This window comes from Pongo pygmaeus, chromosome 21 (genome assembly GCF_028885625.2).
Source record: "Pongo pygmaeus isolate AG05252 chromosome 21, NHGRI_mPonPyg2-v2.0_pri, whole genome shotgun sequence".
NCBI lineage: Eukaryota > Metazoa > Chordata > Mammalia > Primates > Hominidae > Pongo > Pongo pygmaeus.
The window spans coordinates 31,126,173-31,147,989 of record NC_072394.2 but is presented as its reverse complement, the minus strand read 5'-3'; the positions used below and the strand labels follow the sequence as shown (position 1 = coordinate 31,147,989).

Here is a 21,817-nt window from a genome sequence, read left to right as displayed (position 1 = left end):
GGCCTTAGAGGGACTTGCGCACACGTGGCTGAGAACATTAACCAGAAAGGGGTCCCGATCCAGATCCCAAGAGAGAGTTCTTGGACCTTGGGAAAAATTCCGGGCGATTCCATAGAGTAAAGTGAAAGCAAGTTTATTAAGAAAGCAAAGGAATAAATAATGGCTACTCCATAGGCAGAGCAGCGGCGTGGGCTGCTCAGCTGATTATAGTTACTTCCTGACTATATGCCAAACAAGGGGTGGATTATTCGGGAGTTTTCCGGGAAAGGGGTGGTCAGTTCCCGGAACTGAAGGTTCTTCCCCCTTTTTAGACCATACAGGGTAACTTCTGGACATTACCATGGCATTTGTAAACTGTCGTGGTGCTAAAAAAAAAAACAAAACAAACAAACAAACAAAAAAACACTTTTTCAGCATGCTAAAATATTATAATTAGCATATAATGAGCAGTGAGGATGACCCCAGGTCACTTTCCTGACCATCTTGGTTTTGGTGGTTTTGGGCAGGCTTCTTTATGGCATGCTGTTTTATCAGCAAGGTGTTTGGTCTTTTTGTTTGTTCGTTCTTTTCTTTTTTTCTTTCTTTTTTTTTTTTTTTTTTTGAGACAGAGCTGTCAACCAGGCTGGAGTGCAGTGGCGCGATCTTGTCCCACTGCAACCTCCGCCTCCCGAGTTCAAGCGATTCTCATGCCTCAGCCTCCCGAGTAGGTGGGGCTATAGGTGCACACCTCCACACCTGGTTAATTTTTGTATTTTTAGTAGAGACAGGGTTTCACCACGTTGGCCAGGCTGGTCTCGAACTCCTGATCTCAGGTGATCCACCCACCTCGGCCTCCCAAAGTGCTGACATTACAGGTGTGAGCCACGGCTCTGGGCTAGTACCTTGTGCCTACCTCCTATCTCATCCTGTGACTTAGAATGCCTAACCTCCTGGAAATAAAACCCAATAGTTTTCAGCCTTATTTTACCCAGCCCCTATTCAACCAGTTACTCTGGTTCAAATGCCTCTGACATTACCAAAAAGGAAAATGTAAGCTATAATCACAGTCAGCACCAAATTAGAAAAACTTAATGAAACAGTCACCTGTGAAAACCAGAGACGGATGTGTGAATATACTAAAAAACACAGAATTGTTCACTTTAAAGGGTAGATTGTTCACTTTAAAAGGGTAAATTTTGTAGTATGGTCATTATAACTCCATGAAGCTGTTCTTAAACAAAAAAGACTAGTTAGACCTCAGGTTTTCCCACTTCTGCAGATTCAACATTGGCTCTTTAAGATGCTGGCATGGTGGAAAGCACTGGGCTGAGGGGTCTTAGACACAGCCAAGGGCAAGATGAGAACCCATGTGAAAACAAGAGAACCAGGTGAAAATTCGCCTCCTGAAGAGCAGGACTCTGAGCCACCTTCTCTTCCTCAGCTCCCCAAACACTGGCAGCCAAGGTGTGTTCTCTGGGAAAATGGGAAGATTTTTCTCTGGGAATTCTGCCCTGCCCAGAAGAAAAGGCCCATAAACACTGGGAGTGGGAATCTCTTATCCCTGCCTCATCACCCTACAGCAGTGGGTCTCAAACTTGAGGGACACCCCGCACCCCTGCCCCGCCTTCTCCTGGTACATTTAACAGTGCCTGGAGATGCTGTGAGTTGTCTCACCTGGCGGCAGATGGGTGTTACAGATATCTATCACACAGAGGCCAAGGATGCTGCTGAACATCTTACAACTCAAAAGACAGCTCTCACACAACGAAGAATTAACTGGTCCAAAATGTCACTAATGCTGAGATTGAGAAACACTGTCCTAAAGTGAGGCCCACCATCAGCAAAGCCTGCCCACATGCAGAATGCTTCCACATAGCTTTTCAGCATCTCACAATGAAATATGAGCAGATAGCCAAATGCCCCCAAACAGTAAGACAAAGATCAGAAGAGTGATGACTTAAAAGAGTTTGCCCAAGTGACAGGGAGACCAATGTTGTCTCTGACACATGCATCTCAAAGTTGAAGTCTCCCTGCATCCATTCCCACTCCCTTTGCCAAGGTCAAAGCTCACTGAGCAGTGGTCCAACCACAGGACTGCTGGTTCCCAAGCAATCTTAAAAAAGGGGGACTCTCCAGCTCAGTGGAGGTCTTCTCCACTGCAAACTGTATGCATGAATACGCTGACATTCCAGGATATCAGATGAGCTGAATCTTGCTAGGAGGAGTGAGCTCTGGAAACAAATAGTAGGTAGAATTCAAAACATCCAAGGAGAAGGGTTAGGGAGGTATTTCCTATGGCAAAAGTGGCTGAGAAACTTAAAGCAATTAAGTTGTCTCTGCTGGGGACTTTGCTGTCCTGGGCTCTGCTACCACAACACCAGGTTATCTCCAAAGGGTTGTGATGGGTGATCGCACATCATAGCCTGGCTTAATGCTGCTCTGTGGAATAGAGAGGAAGCCCTAGAGCCCAATACGATAGAGAGAACACAAAAGAGGCTGGAGGTGGAGCAGCTGACAAGGCAAGGGCCACATCTCTACCACCATGTGGCCATACCTTCATGAGGCAGTGAAGTAAGGAAGTTTGCAGCAGGTGCATTGTGGAGCAGAAGAAAGGGGCAGGCTCATTCATGCCCTCGCAAAAGTGGGGCCCAGACGCACTGCAGGCCTAGGCACTGAGGCTGGGAGTAAAGTAATGGTGAGCAGGAATCCCACAGAGCACTCTCCTAACTCTTCAGGGCTTTGGGGTGTTCTGGTTATGGTCATATTATCTCACTCAGTCCCCAAAGGGCTCTTGGAGGAGTTGTAGCAGAATTACCTTCACCCATCAGATGAAAAAACGGAGGCAGAGAAAGCTTCAATAACTTGCTTATGGTAGTGTGGGGTGAAGAGGGGCTTGTCACCCATCTGATTTCAGCTGACACCTAAAAATGGGATGTCTGGTTTCAGCTGACACCTAAAAATGGGGGTTGACTTTATTTGTTGAACACTTTTGCTTTGAGGAGCATTCCAGTTGTCCTTATCCCATATTGGCAGAAGTAACAGAGCCCCTGATCTAGGCTCCCTACTTTCTTTCCCTGACTCTCCCTCCTGGGGTGGTGGGGTAGAAGCGGACGAATAAAAAAACTATGACCCATAGTCACCAGCTGGCTGCAGTTCTCCTTGTGGGTTGTGTAGACGGTGCCTCTCAGTCTGTCTGGCTTATATCTCGCGGTAATCCTCCCCTGCCCTTGGAGTAATGGGGGGCGCCGTTAGGTCCCAGATACCTGGATGGGTCCAACTTCCTGCCTAAGAATCTGAGATGGCAGAGACAACGTCAGCAGTTTCTCGAGAACAGGACCCTTCTGCCCCACCTTCAGTGCTGATCAAGAAAGGTCAAGGAACCAAGACTCTGACCAAACAAACTTAGAAGCACTGTTCATATTACACAACCCAAAGCTTTCAGGGACACACTGCTACCGTCCAGATCCCTATGGCCTGTCTCCCACCCTGTGCCACAAACTACCCCAGCACCGAGCTCATTGGTGTGGGTTCGTAAGTGGAGGGCAGCATCCTTGAGATAGCGCCAGCTCATGTTATCCAGCTAGGGTATTAGCTGGCGTAACTGGATCCTTTCCACTGTGCCGGTTTACAACATTCTGTGAGCAACACTGGATGTTTTGTAAGCAGATACCCACAGCTAATTATATATATATGTATATACTTCTAATTGGAGAGATAAATTAACAAGATGGCCCAAGAAGCTTCCCCAAATAAAGGCTTTGGGGACAAAAGCACCCCTGGATTTGAACGCCCTGTGACTTTTGGTGGAGATTGCACATGTGATTTTTGTTGTTGTCGTATTGGGTCCTGGGGTTTTATTTTCTCTGAGCAAGCCATATCCATGAACGAGAATTAGTACAGAGTTCACCCTCCTCAGCTCTAGCAATAGGGACATTCACTATCCTGATAACATTAGGGCACAACACTCTGATATTATTACTTTTCAGAATAATGTTTGAGTTGAATGTCCAATAAATGTTACTCAAATAGTATTAGATAAAGTATTGCGTTAAGAAGAATGAAGAAAAAGAAAAGGAGTATTTCACAAAAAGTTAAAAACACATTTTTGTGCCACTTTTCCTTTAAAAGTTGCAAATGTGTGAAATCGAGAGGTTTCCAGTTACGGGCATATCAAGACCACCATGAAGAAAAGGCAAATCTTGATGAGGCAAAACCCAAGGGCAGAGCAGAGAGGGAATTTTCCCAGAGGCTGGAATGCTCTGCTCAGACACCAGACCCCACCTGGCAGTTTGTTAGGGTTATAGCTCTGCTAGGAAACATCATTCCAAGTTATATTGTAAAATGCTGGGTGGGCAGTGTGCCCAGGGGTCTGCCACATGTCCTGAAGTCAGCAGTCTTCATAGTTGTGCCTCAGGCAGAGGGGATAGTGGGAGCAAAGACAAAGAGAAGTTCTAGTACCTCGAATAAGAGCAAGTCACATTAGCGGGTAGGAATAGCTGCACTGAAAGTGAGAGGCAGAGGGGGCTGGAGGGCGTTGGAGCTCTCCAGGGCCTTGGATGGCACATTAGAGAGTCTGGGTTTTACCCCTAGGCCATGGAGTCCCAGCCAAGGGTTTTAAGTAGAGGGGAGATGAAGTCAGACCTCTGCTCTGGGGGCTGCCTTGGCTGCCATGCAAGAGAGTAACTGAAGGGCAGGGCCAGCAGCCCAGTGCCCAGGTAGGAGGCAAACACAGGGACCTTTGGAAAGGAGGATATGGTGTGGTCCAGGTTTTTCCCAAGAGGTCAGAAGAGTGTAGGGAATAAAAGCCTGGGCTCTGGAGTAAGAACAGTCAACAGGGCTGAATCCTGTCTCCAGGGACTGCTGGGACACATCACATCTAAGCCTCCATTTTTTCATCTGTAAAGAAAGATAATAAGACAATCTGCCTCAAATGGTTGTTGTGATGATTCAATAAGTCATTTAAAGGGGTTGGCAAGTGTCTGGCAGAAAGGCAGTGACAGGTAACTCTCAGCTGTGGCTGTCTTGAAGGGTGGGCTTCCTGAGTGTGCAGCCTGCGCGTGGCTGCTCATGGCTCCACACTCAGAAGCGCCCTGTACTTGGTCTAATACTGTGCTGACACCATAGTGAAATTCTTTTTTATTTTGAGATGGAGTTTCGCTCTGTCGCCCAGGCTGGAGTGCAATGGCATGATCTTGGCTTACTGCAACCTCCACCTCCCGGGTTCAAGGGATTCTCCTGCCTCAGCCTCCCAAGTAGTTAGGATTACAGGCACATCCACCCGGCTAATTTTTGTATTTTTAGTACAGATGGGGTTTCACCATCTTGGCCAGGCTGGTCTTGAACTCTTGACCTCTAGTGATCCACCTGCCTCGGCCTCCCAAAGTGCTGAGATGACAGGCATGAGCCACTGCGCCCAGCCTATAGTGAAATTCTTAAGAATTTTTCTTTTGGGCTGGACATGGTGGTTCACACCTGTCATCTCAACACTTTGGGAGGTTGAGGCAGGAGTACTGCATAAGCTAAAGAGTTCACGATCAGCCTGGGCAACATGGTGAGACCCATCTCTAAAAAAAAAAAAATTTAATTGGTCCAGGTGTGGTGGCTCACGCCTGTAATCACGTCACTTTGGGAAGCCGAGGTGGGCAGATCATTAGAGGCCAGGAGTTTGAGACTAGCCTGGCCAACGTGGTGAAACCCCGTCTCTACTAAAAATACAAAAATTAGCCAGGCGTGGTAGCACATGCCTGTAATCCCAGGTACCTGGGAGGCTGAGGCAGGAGAATTGCTTGAACCTGGGAGGCAGAGGTTGCAGTGAGCTAAGATCATGCCACTGAATTCCAGCCTGGGTGACAGAGTGAGACTCTATCTCAAAAATAAAAAATAATTTTAAAAAATTAAAAATTAAGGCTGGGCTTGGTGGCTCACACCTGTAATCCCATCACTTTGGGAGGCCAAGGTGGATGGATCACTTGAGGTCAGGAGTTTGAGACCAGCCTGATCAACATGGTGAAACCCCATCTCTATTAAAAATACAAAATTAGCCAGGCATGGTGGCACACGCCTGTAATCCTAGCCACTTAGGAGGCTGAGGCAAGAGAATTGCTTGAACCTGGGAGGCAGAGGTTGCAGTGAGCCAGGATCACGCCACTGCACTCCAGTCTGGGTGACAGAGTAAAACTCTGTTTCAAAAAAACAACAACCAAAAAAAAAATTAGCTGGGCATAGTGGTGCTTGTTTGTGGCCCCAGCTACTTGGGAGGCTGAAGCAGGAGGATCATTTGAGTCCACGATGTTGAGGCTGCTGTGAACCATGTTCATGCCATTGCATTCTAGCCTGAGCCTGTGAAGAAGAAGAAAGAAGGAAGAAGGAAAAATGAGGAGGAGGAGGAGGAGAGAAGGAGAAGGAGCAGGAGGGGAAGTCTGATGGGACAATGGGGTGTGTACATGAGCAGAGGAGATAGGAACATATGCCGCCCTATTTGCATGTCCCATATATGATGCCCCTTGAGCACATAATTCCAGTGGGCCTACGACGCATGGGAGTTTAGCAAGACTCAAAGCCAGTACAAGGCAGGGGTGTAATATCTGTGGTTAAATGTGTAGGAATGTTTCCAGCCCAGAGAGGCTACACTTCCCATTTAATCCAGAACTTGCTTCAAACACTAAAAGAAGGCAGTGGTGTTCTAAGAAGCATGACAACTAAGGGACCCTATCCTATTCTTTTTCATTCAAGTTACTTCCCTGGATTAGCCAACCACGTAGGCTGACAATAATGACCCAGAAGAAAAGCAAAAGATAGAGCAACCCATAATTCCTTTTTTTTTTTCCCAGTTCTTTTTCACTCATCAGTAAGCCAAAGGCAGGAAACACTGGTAGAATATGCACATATCAAGACGTGAAGTAAAACCGTTGAGTTAGCTTTGTGCAGCATTTCTACAGTCCTGATAAGCCTGAAATCCTGCACGTGTACAAGCTACAAAATACAAATTGCGTCATTTCAGTGATTCCACATAGGAGTCAAGTACTCTTATACTTGCACTGAAACCTGGTATTGCTCAATATACAGATGAACAGTGGGATGCATGCAAATAATTTAAAATTTTGAGTTTTCTCAGAATGACATTAAATAGAAAGAGAAAGGCTTTATATTTTAGTATCTTTAACTGTTTGTTTTTCTTGCTTTTTGGACAAGGGACCCCACATTTTCATTTTCCACTGGGCCCTGCAAACTATGTAGGTCGCTCTGCTGCTTTTAATATTAACCCTCGGGGGTGGGTAAGTGAAGACTGGGGAAAAGGCAGTAGAATCCTAATAGTCATTGGAGGCTAGAAGGACAGACGTGTTATAGAATCCTTGCATTTGGTTCAGAGATACACCTTGGATTCTATGTCCAAGCCCTAGATGGGCCAGCCTAGGGGTACTCAGGCCTGTCCCACCCTCCTCTTGGACCTTGTCTCCCCCTTGGTCTAAGTGAGCATCAGCATCCCTGCTCCCACCTCCCCATGCCCTTCATCCCCACCAGCCTAGCTCCCTCAGTTCCCGCCCCAGCCTATGCAGGAGGACGAGCAGCTGCCTTTCTAGAAAAGGCAACATTAGGCCTAGTTCCCTAACAGCAGAGCCTGAGATCAGGCAGGCGGGGGTGGAGGGTGCTCTCAGGAGAAGAGGCAAGAAGCAGGACAGGGCAGGGGAAGGGGATGAGCAAAGACCCCACTGGAGTCCAGCTTCTGGCTCATCTCACAGGAAGCTCTGGGATGCGAATGACATCAATAAGTTGTTCCCATTTCTGACAGAGGCTGGGCTGTCATACCTCCTTGTTCATCCATCCGTGGCTGTAGGCTAACCCAGGGATGGTGATGGGATTACCTCAGGGTTCAGTAGCCCCTGCTGGACCAAGGGCAACTCTCCTCCATAGAAGGGGTCTGCTATGTGCCTTAGCCCTGGGGGATGCGTGCACTTGCTCTGAGAGGGAATCTGGGCAGATCACTGGCAGTATCCACTACAGAGTCTCACCCTGAACAACAAGGAAACCACAGCCCAGAAGTGGCCTTCACAAGAAGGCACTTGGGGATTTAATGGTCAGCCCAAGTCAAAGCCACATATCCCAACTTCCAGACCCAGACTCAACTGATCTCTTGTCACAGACCTGCCCAGGAGACACAAGGGCTCTGCGTTTTTTCATTTTCTCCATCTGACACATGGGAGTGACAACACTGTCTCACTGGGCTGTTGTGAGAAATAGAGAGATTGGGGCAAGAGTGCCCCGGGCAGGACCTAGCACAGAGCAGTGCGTAACACACATGCCGCGAGGATAATAGTTTTAAGACATCACTGTCGTTTTCTTTCTCACATGCTCTGATATGAGACCTGCTCCCTCTTGCCTGAATGTGTATTTATCTCAGGAAGCATTGGAATTGATCTAAGTGGCATGCAAAGAAAAAAGCAAAATACTCTATGTTCAGCATTTGACTTCCAAACTTGGATTTTTGAATTCCATAGAAATAATTGTGGAAAGCAGGATTTGTCATGAAAGAGAAGAAATCTGCCAATTCCTAGATCACTCCTTCAGACACCAAGGGCTAAACCCAGCAAAAACACATCAGCCCCTGAGGACAAGGGTCTCTGTTTCATTTGCTGATGAATCCCCAGAGCCAAGAACTGACTCTGACCCTAGTGGGTGCTCATTTTTATCTGTGAGGAGAAAAGTGGAGTTATGGACAGTGTGGGCAGTCAGGTGCAAGGGAATTTGATAGTCCTATCTGGAGGGAATTTCTCTCCGGAGATGAAGGTGTTGTAGAAAGCCTTCTTCCTCTGGCAACAGAGAACAACAAGAGCAGGGCAAAGGGCTGCTGGGGGTCCTCACTCATCAGGGGAGAGGGCTTGGGGCACCCCCAGCAGAAACCTTACTCACCAGTCCTCTGGGCCAGGCTGTCCTGTGGCTGCACAGCTGCCCATGCTGCTTCTCACATGGATGGGGGTCCTGCACTGGGATGACCCTGGTGGGGAGAGAGATTCGCTGCTGCAGTCCTGCAGTATGGATGCCAAAGAGCGCAACTGAGATCCTCCCACTGCCCTCAGGCCCCGGGGACTGGGGAGGCCCTGCAGGAACCAGTTGGGTCAGAGACCAAGGTGAGGGACAAAGAGAAAAGTTTAAAAGCTTGAGATGAACTATTGCACGTGCATTTTAGAGGTAGCTCCTTTGCCCCTTCCCTCACCAAGGTTGCATGAGGACAGGCACTCCTACTCCTGACCCCTGAGAAAGTACATGGGCATGATGAGAGGCTAGGTCTATCCTTGACACCCACGGGAGACTTGCTCTGGGGCAGGCTCTTGATTCTGTTGTGTCATAGAATCCTTTGGCATCCTGGTAAGGTCTGTAGACCCCTTTTCATTTTTATTTATTTATTTTTATTTTTGAGACAGAGTCTCACTCTATCACCCAGGGAGTGCAGTGGTGCAATCTCAGCTCACTGCAACCTCCACCTCCTGGGTCAAGCAATTCTGCCTCAGCCTCCTGAGTAGCTGGGACTACAGACACATCCCACCATGCCCAGCTAATTTTTGCATTTTTAGTAGAGATGGGGTTTCACCATGTTGGCCAGACTGGTCCAGAACTCCCAACCCTAGGTGATCCGCCTGCCTTGGCCTCCCAAAGTTCTGGGATTACAGGCGTGAACCACCACGCCCAGCCACAGACCACTTTTCAGAACACAGACTTTAAATCCGTAAAATAAAACACTAGGATTACAAAGGAGACCAATGATCCTGAAATAGGCATCAAAATCACTTTAAATATCTTTCATATAATGACAATATATGCTTCCTAATTAAATAACAAGATTTCATGGCAGGTCTCTAACTATCATAATTTTGAAGTTGTGATAACATGTAAGATATTTTGAGACATCCCCAGTGGTTTAATCGGGGAATAAAATATCTGTGACTTTTGCTGAGTCAAAAATCACATGTCTTTGCTTACATTCATGATTGAGGGAAATGCTAAATCACAGTTAAGGCTAGGAAAAGTGAAAGTGTAGTATTTTCTCCATCACTATTCACAAACTCACAGAATTCCATCCACAGCTCTGGGGGTTCCAGGGACTCCAGATTAAGAACTCCACACTCTGAGACCTTATGACTGCCTTCCAGAGGGTCCCTCTGACACTTTAGTGATGGTTTTCAAAGCAGCCAAATCTGTGCCTCCCTGAAGCGAGGGAGGAAAAGCTGCTGAGGGAGGGGGCAGGGGCTGAGCAGAAACATTCATCTGTGTGGGCTCAGGACGCCTGCAGCAGGATCCACAGTGCAGGCTCCCAGGGCCTGGCACAGACTGACTGATTCCAATGCCCAGTGCCACTCCTGGAAATATGCATTTTATTTTTAACAATTTATTATTTTTTTTTTCTTTTTGTGGAGATGGGGTCTCGCTATGTTGCTCAGGCTGGTCTTGAGCTCTTGGGCTCAAGCAATCCTCCTGCCTCCGCCTCCCTAAGTGCTGAGATTACAGATGTGAACCACCACACGCCAGAATCTGCATTTTAAACAGAAGCCCAAGTAATAACTTAAACAAACATCGTAGAATTTCCCTGGCACTTTGTACCAATCAGGGACTCAAGATAGTGGGAGAGGGCCTGGGATGCTCCTCACACCTCCTCTGGCTGGAGTGCCAGCAGCATCATTGCCGGGAGATAATCCTGCAGCTCCTGGCCCGTCCAGGGCCCCTCATGTATAAGTGATGCCTGAAACGTGAGGCCACGCTGCCTCTTTGCGGGGAAACCTGAGAAGAGGAGTGTGTGGCCGGATTGATGGGCTGGGAACTCGCCGCCTTCCTTCACCCGTCTGTCTCCCCCAAACTTCACCCACCTCCACATTCAATCTCAAACCAAGAAGCCCTGGCTGCTGTCAGGTCTAGGAGGGGAGGCCAGCCACCATAAGGGCAGGAAAGCAGCCCAGGCTGAAGGCGTGCATACAGGAGCACTCTGCGTGAGCCTGTGCGGGACCCCGGCGGCGCTGCTGACCATGAGCCACCAGGTAAATGACCTGAAAGAGGAAGGTGAGTCCATGTCCTGATCCTGTGGGGCCCACCCACGGGGTTCCTGGGCAGCAGCAGGGGATGGGGGAAGCACATGTGGTCTTAAGAGGCATAGGGAGGAGCTGGGTTTGAGTCCAGGGCCTGCCCCCTGAGCGCTGAGCGACCTTGGCTGGTTATTCAACCTCTCCCGTCCTCGTGCATGAGATGTGGGTGGTCATCATCTCCTTGCAGGGCTACTAGCAGGATTCAAGACAACCTGTGCACAGCGCCTGTGTTCAGGCCAGCACCGGAGACTGTCCCGGCCGCTGCATGCTCCTCAGAGTCTGCCGGGACCTCTCAGCCTCCTGTTGTCTCGGTTAGGGTTGCCTGTTCCAAGCAAGCCCCTCAGCAGATTTCTATCTGTCTCTGTCTCTGTCCAGGGCAGGAGGTGGGGGATGTTCTGACCTCATGACTGACAGTATCAGAGAAATGTCACAGGCAGGGGACTCTATAATTTGCTGAGTAAAATCATTGGAGGTGGGTCCCAGTTTGAGGCAGCCACAAACCAGCTGAGGGGTCCCACAGTGACCCGGGGTCTGCAGGGAGGGGGACTCACCAGAGGTCAGCCATTTGTCAGCAATCCTGTCTCTTGTAGCACGAGGCGGAGTGAAAGGGCGGGCGAGGAGCGGCTCTCCACGCACAGGTGAGATGGGGTGGTAGGTCTTTGGGGAGCCTGCAGTGCCTGGGTGTCCTCTGCGCAGCCCAACAGTCCAGCCACCCATCCAACATTCTCCTTCATCTCCTTCCCTCTCATTCATGGAGGCTTCCTGGGAGGCAAGGTGTTTAACATGGGAGGGGGCAGAGTACCACTCAGAGAAGGTGCTGCTCAGCCCTCGGTGTCAGGGGAGACTCCCAGGGTTAGTGACACTCTGAGCTGAGCCTTGGGAAGCAGTCAACATTCACCAGACAGAGGGCAGGGAAGCTCGGTGCAGGTTTCTGGTGGGTGGTGTGGCCAGACTCACATCCAGGCCCCCGGACTCCAGGGGGAACACTCTTAACCTCCAAAAAGTAGTAGGCATAATGGGTGCTCCATCACCTTCCCACTGGGAATGTGACCACAGCTCTCCCGTGAGCCGGTGAGGGAGCCAACTTGTCCAGGAGAAGCGGGAGAGGCCAAGGAAACCATAGGCGGGAGAGAAACCCCTTGGTTGAGACTGAGGGTTCAGAGGAGAGGGGCAGAAGCCACACTCACAGGCTGGGCATCTTCATGTCACAAAATATTACGGATGCGATGCTGTTTTCTCCCCCTTCACATCCCAAGCAGGGCTGGCTCCTGCACCCCACACTAGTAGGCAAGAAACCAGAATCTTGGGGAGCAATGGGGTTCTGGGGGGTTGGAAGAGATCTCCTTCCTCCCGCATTCTGGGAGGGAGGGCCCTGTCCTGGCCCCACTCTGTAATCCATCAATGGGGAGCTGACCTCAGGAGCCACTTCATCTGCCGTTTCCACTCCTGTGACCCGCTGCTGCCTGGTTGTCAGGAGCCTGAGCCTCAGCGAGGCAGCTGTGTTACAAGCGGAGAGACCCAGGAGCAGGAGGCACAGAGGAGCTGGGCAGAGGCTGGCAGGGGATGCAGCCTGGCATCTCAACAGCCCTTCCTGGCCCCCATCCCAGAACTTGCCTCAGCCACTGTCCCTTCTTCCTACCCCACCTGCCTGCCTCATCCACTCTTTATCTCAATCCAAAGGTGTAGGAGCAAATGTGAGAAAGTTCTATGCCCCAGGGTGGCCAGATGAGAAAACTTCCTCCCAGGGGTCAGGCCGCGGTGCTCCTGTGGTGACCACTGCCTGTAGGATGCTCGGGCTGGTTCTCCACACTCCACTCCCCTCATTGTCATCCAGATGCCGTCCGTGCCACGCCCAGCCTGGCCTCCCTCTGCCTCCGCTTCAGGGCTGTGCTGTGCGGGACTCCCCTGTGAGCAGTAGTCCTTGAGTAGGACTGAAATGGAAGACCATTTTGCCTAAAACACAAACCCTTTCCTACTGAAATATTCCACGTCGCCTCTGCCATTTTCCCTTTCCCATAGAACACAGGAAATTGGTCAGAATTTTCACTTCACAGATCTAAGTGGTGAAGGAGTGCAGTAAAGTTAAACATTGGGAATATATTAAATTAACTGAAACCCAGCGCCATGAAGGTTTCCATTTTAAATCTCTGGAGTCACCTGCGACAGGACCTGATATCCTCATCCTTCAGTTTATACTCTACCAGGAGGGAATAAAAGTTTAAGAATACAATGTTCTTTTCTCAGAATAGCTACAGTTTGTTACTGTGTTCATTGAAAAGAAGGATGAGAACTCTCCCTCCTTCTGTTTCGTTTGGTAAATGCACTGAATTGTTGAGATCACGGGACTGGGGGCAGCCGCAGCCTCTCCTCGGCCTGTGTTTTGCACTGTGAATTCTCTGACCGAGTCAGGTGCTACAAAGGAGAAGGCCTGTTACGTTTAGGAGAGCATGTGCTGGGCTTGGAGGCCTTCCTAGCAAGACAGCTGCCTTTCCAGCTCCTAAATTATGCATTACGTGGAGTCTGTTGAAAACTGATTATGAAAGAGAAAAAACCAGCTTATTTTCTGTGTAGAAGAGGTCTGGGGAAGATTGAAGGGCAAATTCTGGCTTGTTTTCCACATTCCATGTGAATTTCGTTCAGTTGGAGAACTAAATTACAGCAGGAATTACAGCTCAGAAAAAAAAATTGTAACACCAAATTATATCTACAGTGCTGGGAAGTATGCTTGGTACAGTTCATTACCACAATGAAAACCGTTGTATTAGCTGACTGAGGACACAGGGAGAGCTCAGAAGAGGATGAAAACAATGACGTTCCTATTCAGTCCTTTCAAGCAACATAGAGCTGATCTTTATGGGAGCCCAGGGAACTCCTCTCCGTGATCCCTTGCCTTGATCTCTGCTTCTCTGCCCTTTCTGAGCGCTGGACTCAGTCCTAGAGCTCTCTTAGGGGTCATGGCTGTGATAATATTTGTTTTGCTCCATCCCTTTTCCAACAGGGGGCTACTGCCTTCCAGAGTATTGTGCAGGAGCATTTGTAAGACAAATCATCCCTCACTGGCTAACACTGACTAGCTTCCTACCTTGGATAAATCATGCAAAAATAGTCTTTCTTTACGTTGTCTTATCAAAGACTATTTTTCCATAGGGAGTGAGAAGAAGAAAGAGGTTGGGACAGGAGTGGGCTAAGGAAACCTGCTCTATGATAAATACAGGACAGGTTCTCTTAGCTCACTCCCACAAATAGCACACAAGACTTTTCTTTTCTTTTCTTTTCTTTTTGAGATGGAGTCTTGCCCTGTTGCCCAGGCTGGAGTGCAATGATGTGATCTCAGCTCACTGCAACCTCCGCCTCCCGAGTTCAAGTGATTCTCCTGCCTCAGCCTCCCAAGTAGCTGGGATTACAGGCGCACGCCACCACGCCCAGCTAATTTTTGTATTTTTAGTAGAGACGGGGTTTCACCACCTTGGCCAGGCTGGTCTCAAACTCCTACCTCATGATCCACCCGCCTCAGCCTCCCAAAGTGCTGGGATTACAGGTGTGAGGCTCCGCACCTGGCCGCAAGACTTTTCAGTGCACCTATGCCAGTTATCTCATCAGTCCTGGCTATAACCTCAGCATTTAAAACCGAGCCTCAAAGACATGGAGATGGCTGGGCCCAGTGGCTCATGACTGTAATCCCAGTACTTTGGGAGGCCGAGGTGGGCAGATCACTTGAGGTCAGGAGTTCAAGACTAGCCTGGTCAACATGGTGAAACCCTCTCTCTACTAAAAATACAAAAATTAGCCAGGCTTGGTGGTGCATGCCTGTACTCCTAGCTACTCGGGAGGCAGAGGTGAATTACTTGAACCTGGGAGGCGGAGGTTGCAGTGAGCCTAGATGGCGCCATTGCACTCCAGCCTGGGTGGCAGAGAGGGACTCTCACAAAAAAAAAAAAAAAAAAGACATGGAGATTATTAATGATGGCTTCAGACCCATGTTTGGTGCCTCTTTTTACCTTTAAAATAAGTGAAGCAATCACAGCCAATATGCTCACAAGACCTTCCTTCTAGCAGCTGCGGAGCAGTGTCACCCTCCCCACATCACCTTCTTCCATGTTGCTAGTATGACCCTTCGATGCAGACCTTGCCCCCACAAACATGCTCCATTATCACACCCTTACCCTCCAGATTTCAACCCAGCTCCCTGTGGGCGTGTACCCCTCTCCTCCTGCCTCCCACACCAGAACACACCCGGGACGCAGCTCTGCGTTGGTCACCTATGCCCCAGACTCCCTGGCATTTCTGCTGGGGCCCCTCAATCCCCTGTTTCCTCTGCCTGGAATCCTCCTAACTTGCTACCACAATCACCCCCTCCATTTCTCTACCCACTTCTTCTCTTGGCAAACTCCTATTCATCCTTCAAGATTCAGAGTAGCCCCTAAGTATGTATTAAAGACTTCATCGTAATTATTTTTAATTGAGCTGTAAAATGTTCCACATAGTAGATAAATCACAGGTTAATTAAGCATTATTCTGTTACAGAATATTTAGGTTATTTCTCATTTTTATAATAGAAATAATGTTGCATTGAAGATTCTTAGGCTTGGATTGACTCCTACAGGTGGAATTAATAGATCAGAAAGTATTTTTAGGCTGGGCGTGGTGGCTCATGCCTGTAATCTCAGCACTTTGGGAGGCCGAGGCGGGCGGATCACTTAAGGTCAGGAGTTTGAGACCAGCCTGGCCAACATGGCGAAACCCCTTCTCTGCTAAAAATACAATAATTAGCCAGGTGTGGTGGCGCACACCTGTAATCCAAGCTACTCGGGAGGCTGAGGCACAAGAATCTCTTGAATCCAGGAGGTTGAGTTTGCAGTGAGCCGAGATCACACCACTGCCCTCCAGCCTGGGCGATAGAGCAAGACTCTGTCTCAAAACCAAAAAAAAAAAAAAGAAAAGAAAAAAGAAAGTGTTTTAAAGCTCTTGTTACATATTGCCAAACTGCATAAAAAGCTGCATTACAATTTATATTGCTACCAGTAATAAATATACATTTTAACAAGTCTCATTAGTACTGGATGGAAAATTTTAAAAACCTAATACTATAAACAAGACTTGAAATCTCATAATTGACTTATTTTAAATTTTCTTTGATAACTAGTAAAACTGCATTTTCCCGTTTCCTAGTTGCATTTCCCCATTAGTAACTTACCTGTTCATAAGTTTTGCTTAACAGTCTTTGTGTCCTCCCCCATATTGATATGTAAGTTCTTTCCATTAGTCTCATGTTTGATTAACAATTTTCCTTATTAGAAAAAAAAAAGATTCAGAGTAAGTGTTGGAGAGGAGAATTTTTTCCTCTACCTTCCGAGGTTCAGTGACTACAGGCCGTGTGAATCAAACTGACAAAAGACAGATCAAGAAGAGGGGGAAAAAGGATTGAATTACATATGTGCAAATGAGAGTTCACAAAGATGACTCGAAGAGGTGGTTAGAATTTGGGGCTTATATACCATCTTAGAGGTATATATCATCTTAAAGGGTGATAGAGTGTGGAGAAGAGGCTTGACAAAGGAAAAGCGTTTTGGGGCTTCTGGGTAAGTTATGGAAGGTGACTAGGAAACGTGTGGTAAATAAGTGTTATTCAGTAAGGTTTGTTAAGCAGGTAAGAGTGTTCTCAGGTGCTAAGAGTTGTCTCTGGAGTAGTTATCTTCCAAGTATAGGAGAGGGAGACCCCTTCCAAAAGGAAATATACAGCCTGCTTTTAGTCCAAAAGGGGAGGGGAGCCGCATATATCTAATTGCCTTCAGCTTGAAATAATCTTTATGCTGAAGTGGCATATTTTGGGATGGTATCTTCTAGTCTCCTTCATAAACATCAGTTCTTTGTGAAGCATTTTCAACCATCCCAACCATAATTTTTCACTACTTTTCCCTTTCTGTATTTTTACAGTCTTTTCTCTTCAGTCCACCATTTATTTCTTCTTCTTCTTCTTCTTTTTTTTTTTTTTTTTTTTTTTTTTTTTTTGACAGAGTCTCGCTCTGTCGCCCAGGCTAGAGTCAGTGGCACATCTTAGCTTACTGCAACCTCCACCTCCCGGGTTCAAGCAATTCTCCTGTCTCAGCCTCCCGAGTAGCTGGGACTACAGGCGAGCACTACCACGCCTGGCTAATTTTTGTATTTTTAGTATTTTATACTTAGTATATTACATTTAGTAATATACTTAGTATTTAGTGGTTTGTGTTTTTCTTTTTAAAAACAAAATACAAGGCCAGGCGTGGTGGCACACACCTGCAATCCCAGCACTTTGGGAGGCCAAGGCGGGCGAATCACTTGAGGTCAGGAGTTTGAGACCAGCCTGGCCAACATGGTGAAACCCTGTCTCTACTAAAAATACAAAAATTAGCCAGGCGTGGTGGCACACACCTGTAATCTCAGCTACTCAGGAGGCTGAGGCAGGAGAACTGCTTGAACCTGGGAGGTAGAGGCTGCAGTGAGCCGAGATCTCACCACTGCACTCCAGCCTGGGTGACAGAGTGAGACTCTGTCTCAAAAATAAAATAAAATAAAAACAAAATACATTTATCTAAGTTATTGTCCAAAGCTGGCTCCCTAACACCCCACAACCTGTTGATAAGACAAAGCTGATTTATTGCTTATAGCAGGCAAAGCTTTGGCAGTATCTTACAGAGGGGAAGGTAAGGCCAGAACTTATTGAGAATTGGAAATTTGATTGAAGGCAGGTCTTTCAAAGTGAGAGCTGGAATGAGTTTGGGTAAGAATCACAACATAACAGTCCACAATAAACAGCATGGCCAGGATTTTGAGGTGAGGCATTCAAAAAATCTTAGAGCCCAAATTGGAGAATTGACAGGTCTTTGGGAAAATCCTGTAATGAACAATCAACATTTGCCTGGGTAGGAGATGCCTAGAATGATAAAGACATGCTCATGAAGCAGAGGCGTAGCACAAAGTCATCTTAGTACAGACACTAAGGTATAGCTGTGCTCTCTGTGTCCAGACTCAGTATGAGGGAAGATGGTTTAAGTTCTCAATTTCTCCTTGTGGTCATTCTTCAGCCCAAGCTGAAGGAAAAGCCATCAGTATGTCAATCTAGATATTCACCAGTATTTGAGGGGTCATCATTTCATGTCCATTGTCTGTTAACAGTTGTTTCACATCCAGTTTCTGGTGGCAGCTGTTTCAACCTGCATGTCAGATTTTTTTTTTTTTTTTTGAGACAGAGTCTCGCTCTGTCACCCAGGCTGAAGTGCAGTGGCATGATCTCGGCTCATTGTAACCTCCACCTCCTGGGTTCAAGCCATTCTCATGCCTCAGCCTCCCAAGTAGCTGGAACTACAGGCACTTGCCACCATTCCCAGCTGATTTTTTTTTTTTTTTTTTTTTTGTATTTTTAGTAGAGACGGGGTTTCACCATGTTGGCTAGGCTGGTCTCGAACTCCTGACCTCCAGTGATCTGCCTGCCTTGGCTTCCCAAAGTGCTGGGATTACAGGCATGAGCCAACGCACCCAGCCAGATTTTCCAGTTCTTTTTAGTGGATAACCCTTGCTGGATGATTTGAATGATGGCAGCAGTGCAGCAGCATTTAAAACTCTGGAGATCCCACATCTGAATGCTGGCACACAGACAAATATTAACAGAAGGACTGTCATCAGAGTTTGTATAATCTACTTCTCAGCCAGGATCTAAGAGTGCCCCGACTAAACAAGAAAGTAGATCTCATCCCGAATCTGGAGTCCATGTAACCAAATATGAGGTTACTCATCAAATTACCCAATTTCTGATTTCTTTGTTTACTTCCTAGATCTTTTTAGTAATATCAAAGATTTCAGAGAGGTCTGCAGGAATGTAAGTACAGCATTCTTCCACTAAAACAGCACACATTCCCCGCGCCTTGGGAGATCAATATCCTATCTAAGGCAGCTCTGTTCTGGACCACCACCCACCCAATCTCATAAACCTCTTGACAAATGAGTTTTATGGCCTTACTGGCATTGTCTAAATCATCTGCTATTCTCTCAACCACAGCATGCTACATTTACCCTACTATTCAGATCTCTTGTAAATTATGAAACGAAGGCTGGGTGCAGTGGTTCACACCTGTAATCCCAGCACTTTGGGAGGCCAAGGTGGGAAGATCACATGAGGCCAGGAGTTCAAGGCCAGTCTGGGCAACACTGCAAGACTCCATCTCTATAAAAAAATTTAAAAATTAGCCAAGCATGGTGGCACATACTTGTAGTCCTAGCTATTCAAGAGGCAGAGGCAGGAGGATCACTTGAGGCCAGGAGTTCAACAGCAGCCTGGGCAATATAATGAGACCCCTGTCTCTACCAAAAAAAAAAAAATTTAATTAGACATCCATGGTGTCACACACCTGTAGTTCTAACTACACAGGAGGCTGATATGGGAGGATCACTTGAGCTCAGGAGCTTGAGGCTACAATGAGTTATGATGACTCCACTACACTTCACTCTGGGTGGTAGAGCAAGATTCTGTCTCAAAAATAAATAAATAAATACATACATAAAGGCATGCATACATACATAAAGTATGAAAAGAAGTGTCTTGAGGGGAGAAGAAAGAAATCTAGAATACCCCTAGGGTACTTAGGATTTCAGTTCTCAAACCAGGGCCCAATTTTTCTCCTTCTTCAATGAAACCATCTACTGATCTCATTTTCCTAGAGAACAAATTAATAGATGATATCATAGACAATTCTGAGAGTAGGTATTAGTTTACAAACGTAACAAGTTCCTGTCTAGTTTGTGAATAATAGTCAGGAGGCTTCTGTTCCTTATCCAGTATCTGTCACTGGGGGCCATTCAGTCATCTGGTTTTGGCCAGAATACTCCTATGGGGTTGTCAAATAATGCTGGAAACTGTTGGTACCATTCATCATGAATAGTTTGGTGTCAGGCAGTTAATTGTGTAGTTTTGAGATGACTAAGTAGATCTAAAGCAAACAAAAGAAGAAGAAGAAAGAAGAAGGAAGAAGAAAGAAGAAGGAAGAAGAAGACGAGGAAGAAAAAGACGAGGAAGGAGAAGAAGAAGACGAAGAAGGAAGAAGAAGAAGAACAAGAACAAGAACAAGAAGAAGAGGAAGAAGAAGAAAGAAAGAAAAAGAAAGAAAGAAAGAAAGAAAGAAAGAAAGAAAGAAAGAAAGAAATAAAGAAAAGAAAGAAAGAAAGAGAGGAAAAATAACATTAATGTCTTACTTGTAAGATCTTTGAAAGTAGACAGTCTCCAAAAATATACCACTTGTTCCCCAATCCACTTATAATTATGTCAGTGAAAGTCTGATCACAAAGACTAGCTCTCACAAAAGGTCCCCAGGTAGTGTTTCATGGAGGCAGGGCCCTTCTAGGACATGAAGAAGGTTTTGGATTTCTCCTCACCTGACCTATTGTGGAGATGCCATCTAAAAAGTCATCCAATGGTTGAGTCCAGTTACCCAGGAAACCAACTGATTTCTTAAAAGGAACTGGAACCAAATGAAACTGGGTGGCTCCTGAAGAAAAATGTGCACTCTAGACAGTTCATGGGTTAATTGTAGCTGGGTACTACACTCATACCAAGGAGTGATTAAGGATGTAAACAGAAATATTAAAAATAGAAGTCTTATAAGTTACATAACTAAAGTAGCCTTAAGTCAGGGAGAGGATAGGAGGCAGGTTAAAGAATAGGAAACAGAGGAATATCGATTATAGAGTAGTAATCTGCAGAGTTGGGCATAAACTGTAGATCTTGGGCATAAGCTGTAAATCTTGGGCATAAGCTGTAAATCTTGGGCATAAGCTGTCTACATCTGAGGCTGTCTGCTTTGGGAGGTCTCCTAAGAATCTTTAGCTTGAGGTCACCAATAGGAATGGTTTTCTAGTAATTTTAGGATGGTGTATGTCTCTTGAGTTGAAGGACATGATCAACTCTTTAAGAGTTTCACCAGCATGTTAGTCGTTACCTAAGAGGCCTTCCAACTGGGGTTCTAAAATAGTTCTTTGTTGAAGACAAAAACTCTGGAGGGTTTAAGGAAGCTTTGGGGGCAAAACAAATAGTATCTGTAGGTGACACAGACTTAAACTGGTTGAGGGTAACTTATTACTGAAAAGGAATATTACTGAAACATTTCATGACAATGAAACTGACAGGAAAATTTGGATGCTTCCATAGCATGCAAAACAAACAATGAAGGCATTCTAAAAGCTTTGGTCAAAATATCTATAATGATTAAGCATGTTTTAATAGATAATGTACACCATATCTAATTTATAAAGATGGATAACCATAATTTTTACAGAGAAAAAATCTTGAAGTATAACATATAATTATCTAAAAACATAATGTACATGACATACCAAGAAAATATCAAACATATAAGAAAAATATATCAAGACTGTATGAAGAATATCAAGTAAAAAGATTCAGTAAGTAAGTATGGAATAGGTCCTAAACATCTATATTTCAATAAAAGTCCATAGATACATCTGATGTGCATCTCCAATAGAAAAGCACTGGCCTGAAGGAGGCTAGATTCAAATTAAAGAGGAAACATTGTGTCCAAATAAACATTTTAAATGATAACTGAATTATAACTGATAATTCTACTGTTGTCTAACATCAGGCAGAGCACCACCAGGACTCTAACAAAAGGAAACAGACCATAGACAATGGAGGAATTAACAAATCTCTGGATATAGAACACATAATTGCTGAAATGTTTGAACATTTTACCTACACAGGTTAACCTAGAGAAGGCTAAACATCT

At 46.3% G+C, this 21,817-nt stretch overlaps 1 protein-coding gene across 1 annotated transcript in view; it reads left to right on the top strand.

Moving 5' to 3' along the window:
* The first annotated feature begins 10,942 nt into the window (after positions 1-10,942).
* The window catches only part of TMC2 (transmembrane channel like 2), a 108,543-nt gene continuing 97,668 nt past the window's right edge, over positions 10,943-21,817 (top strand). The window contains exons 1-2 of the mRNA XM_054466653.1: positions 10,943-11,025; positions 11,639-11,686. Of these exons, the coding sequence (XP_054322628.1) occupies positions 10,992-11,025; positions 11,639-11,686 (82 nt within the window). The 5' untranslated portion in view covers positions 10,943-10,991. The remainder of the gene's footprint in view (positions 11,026-11,638; positions 11,687-21,817) is intronic.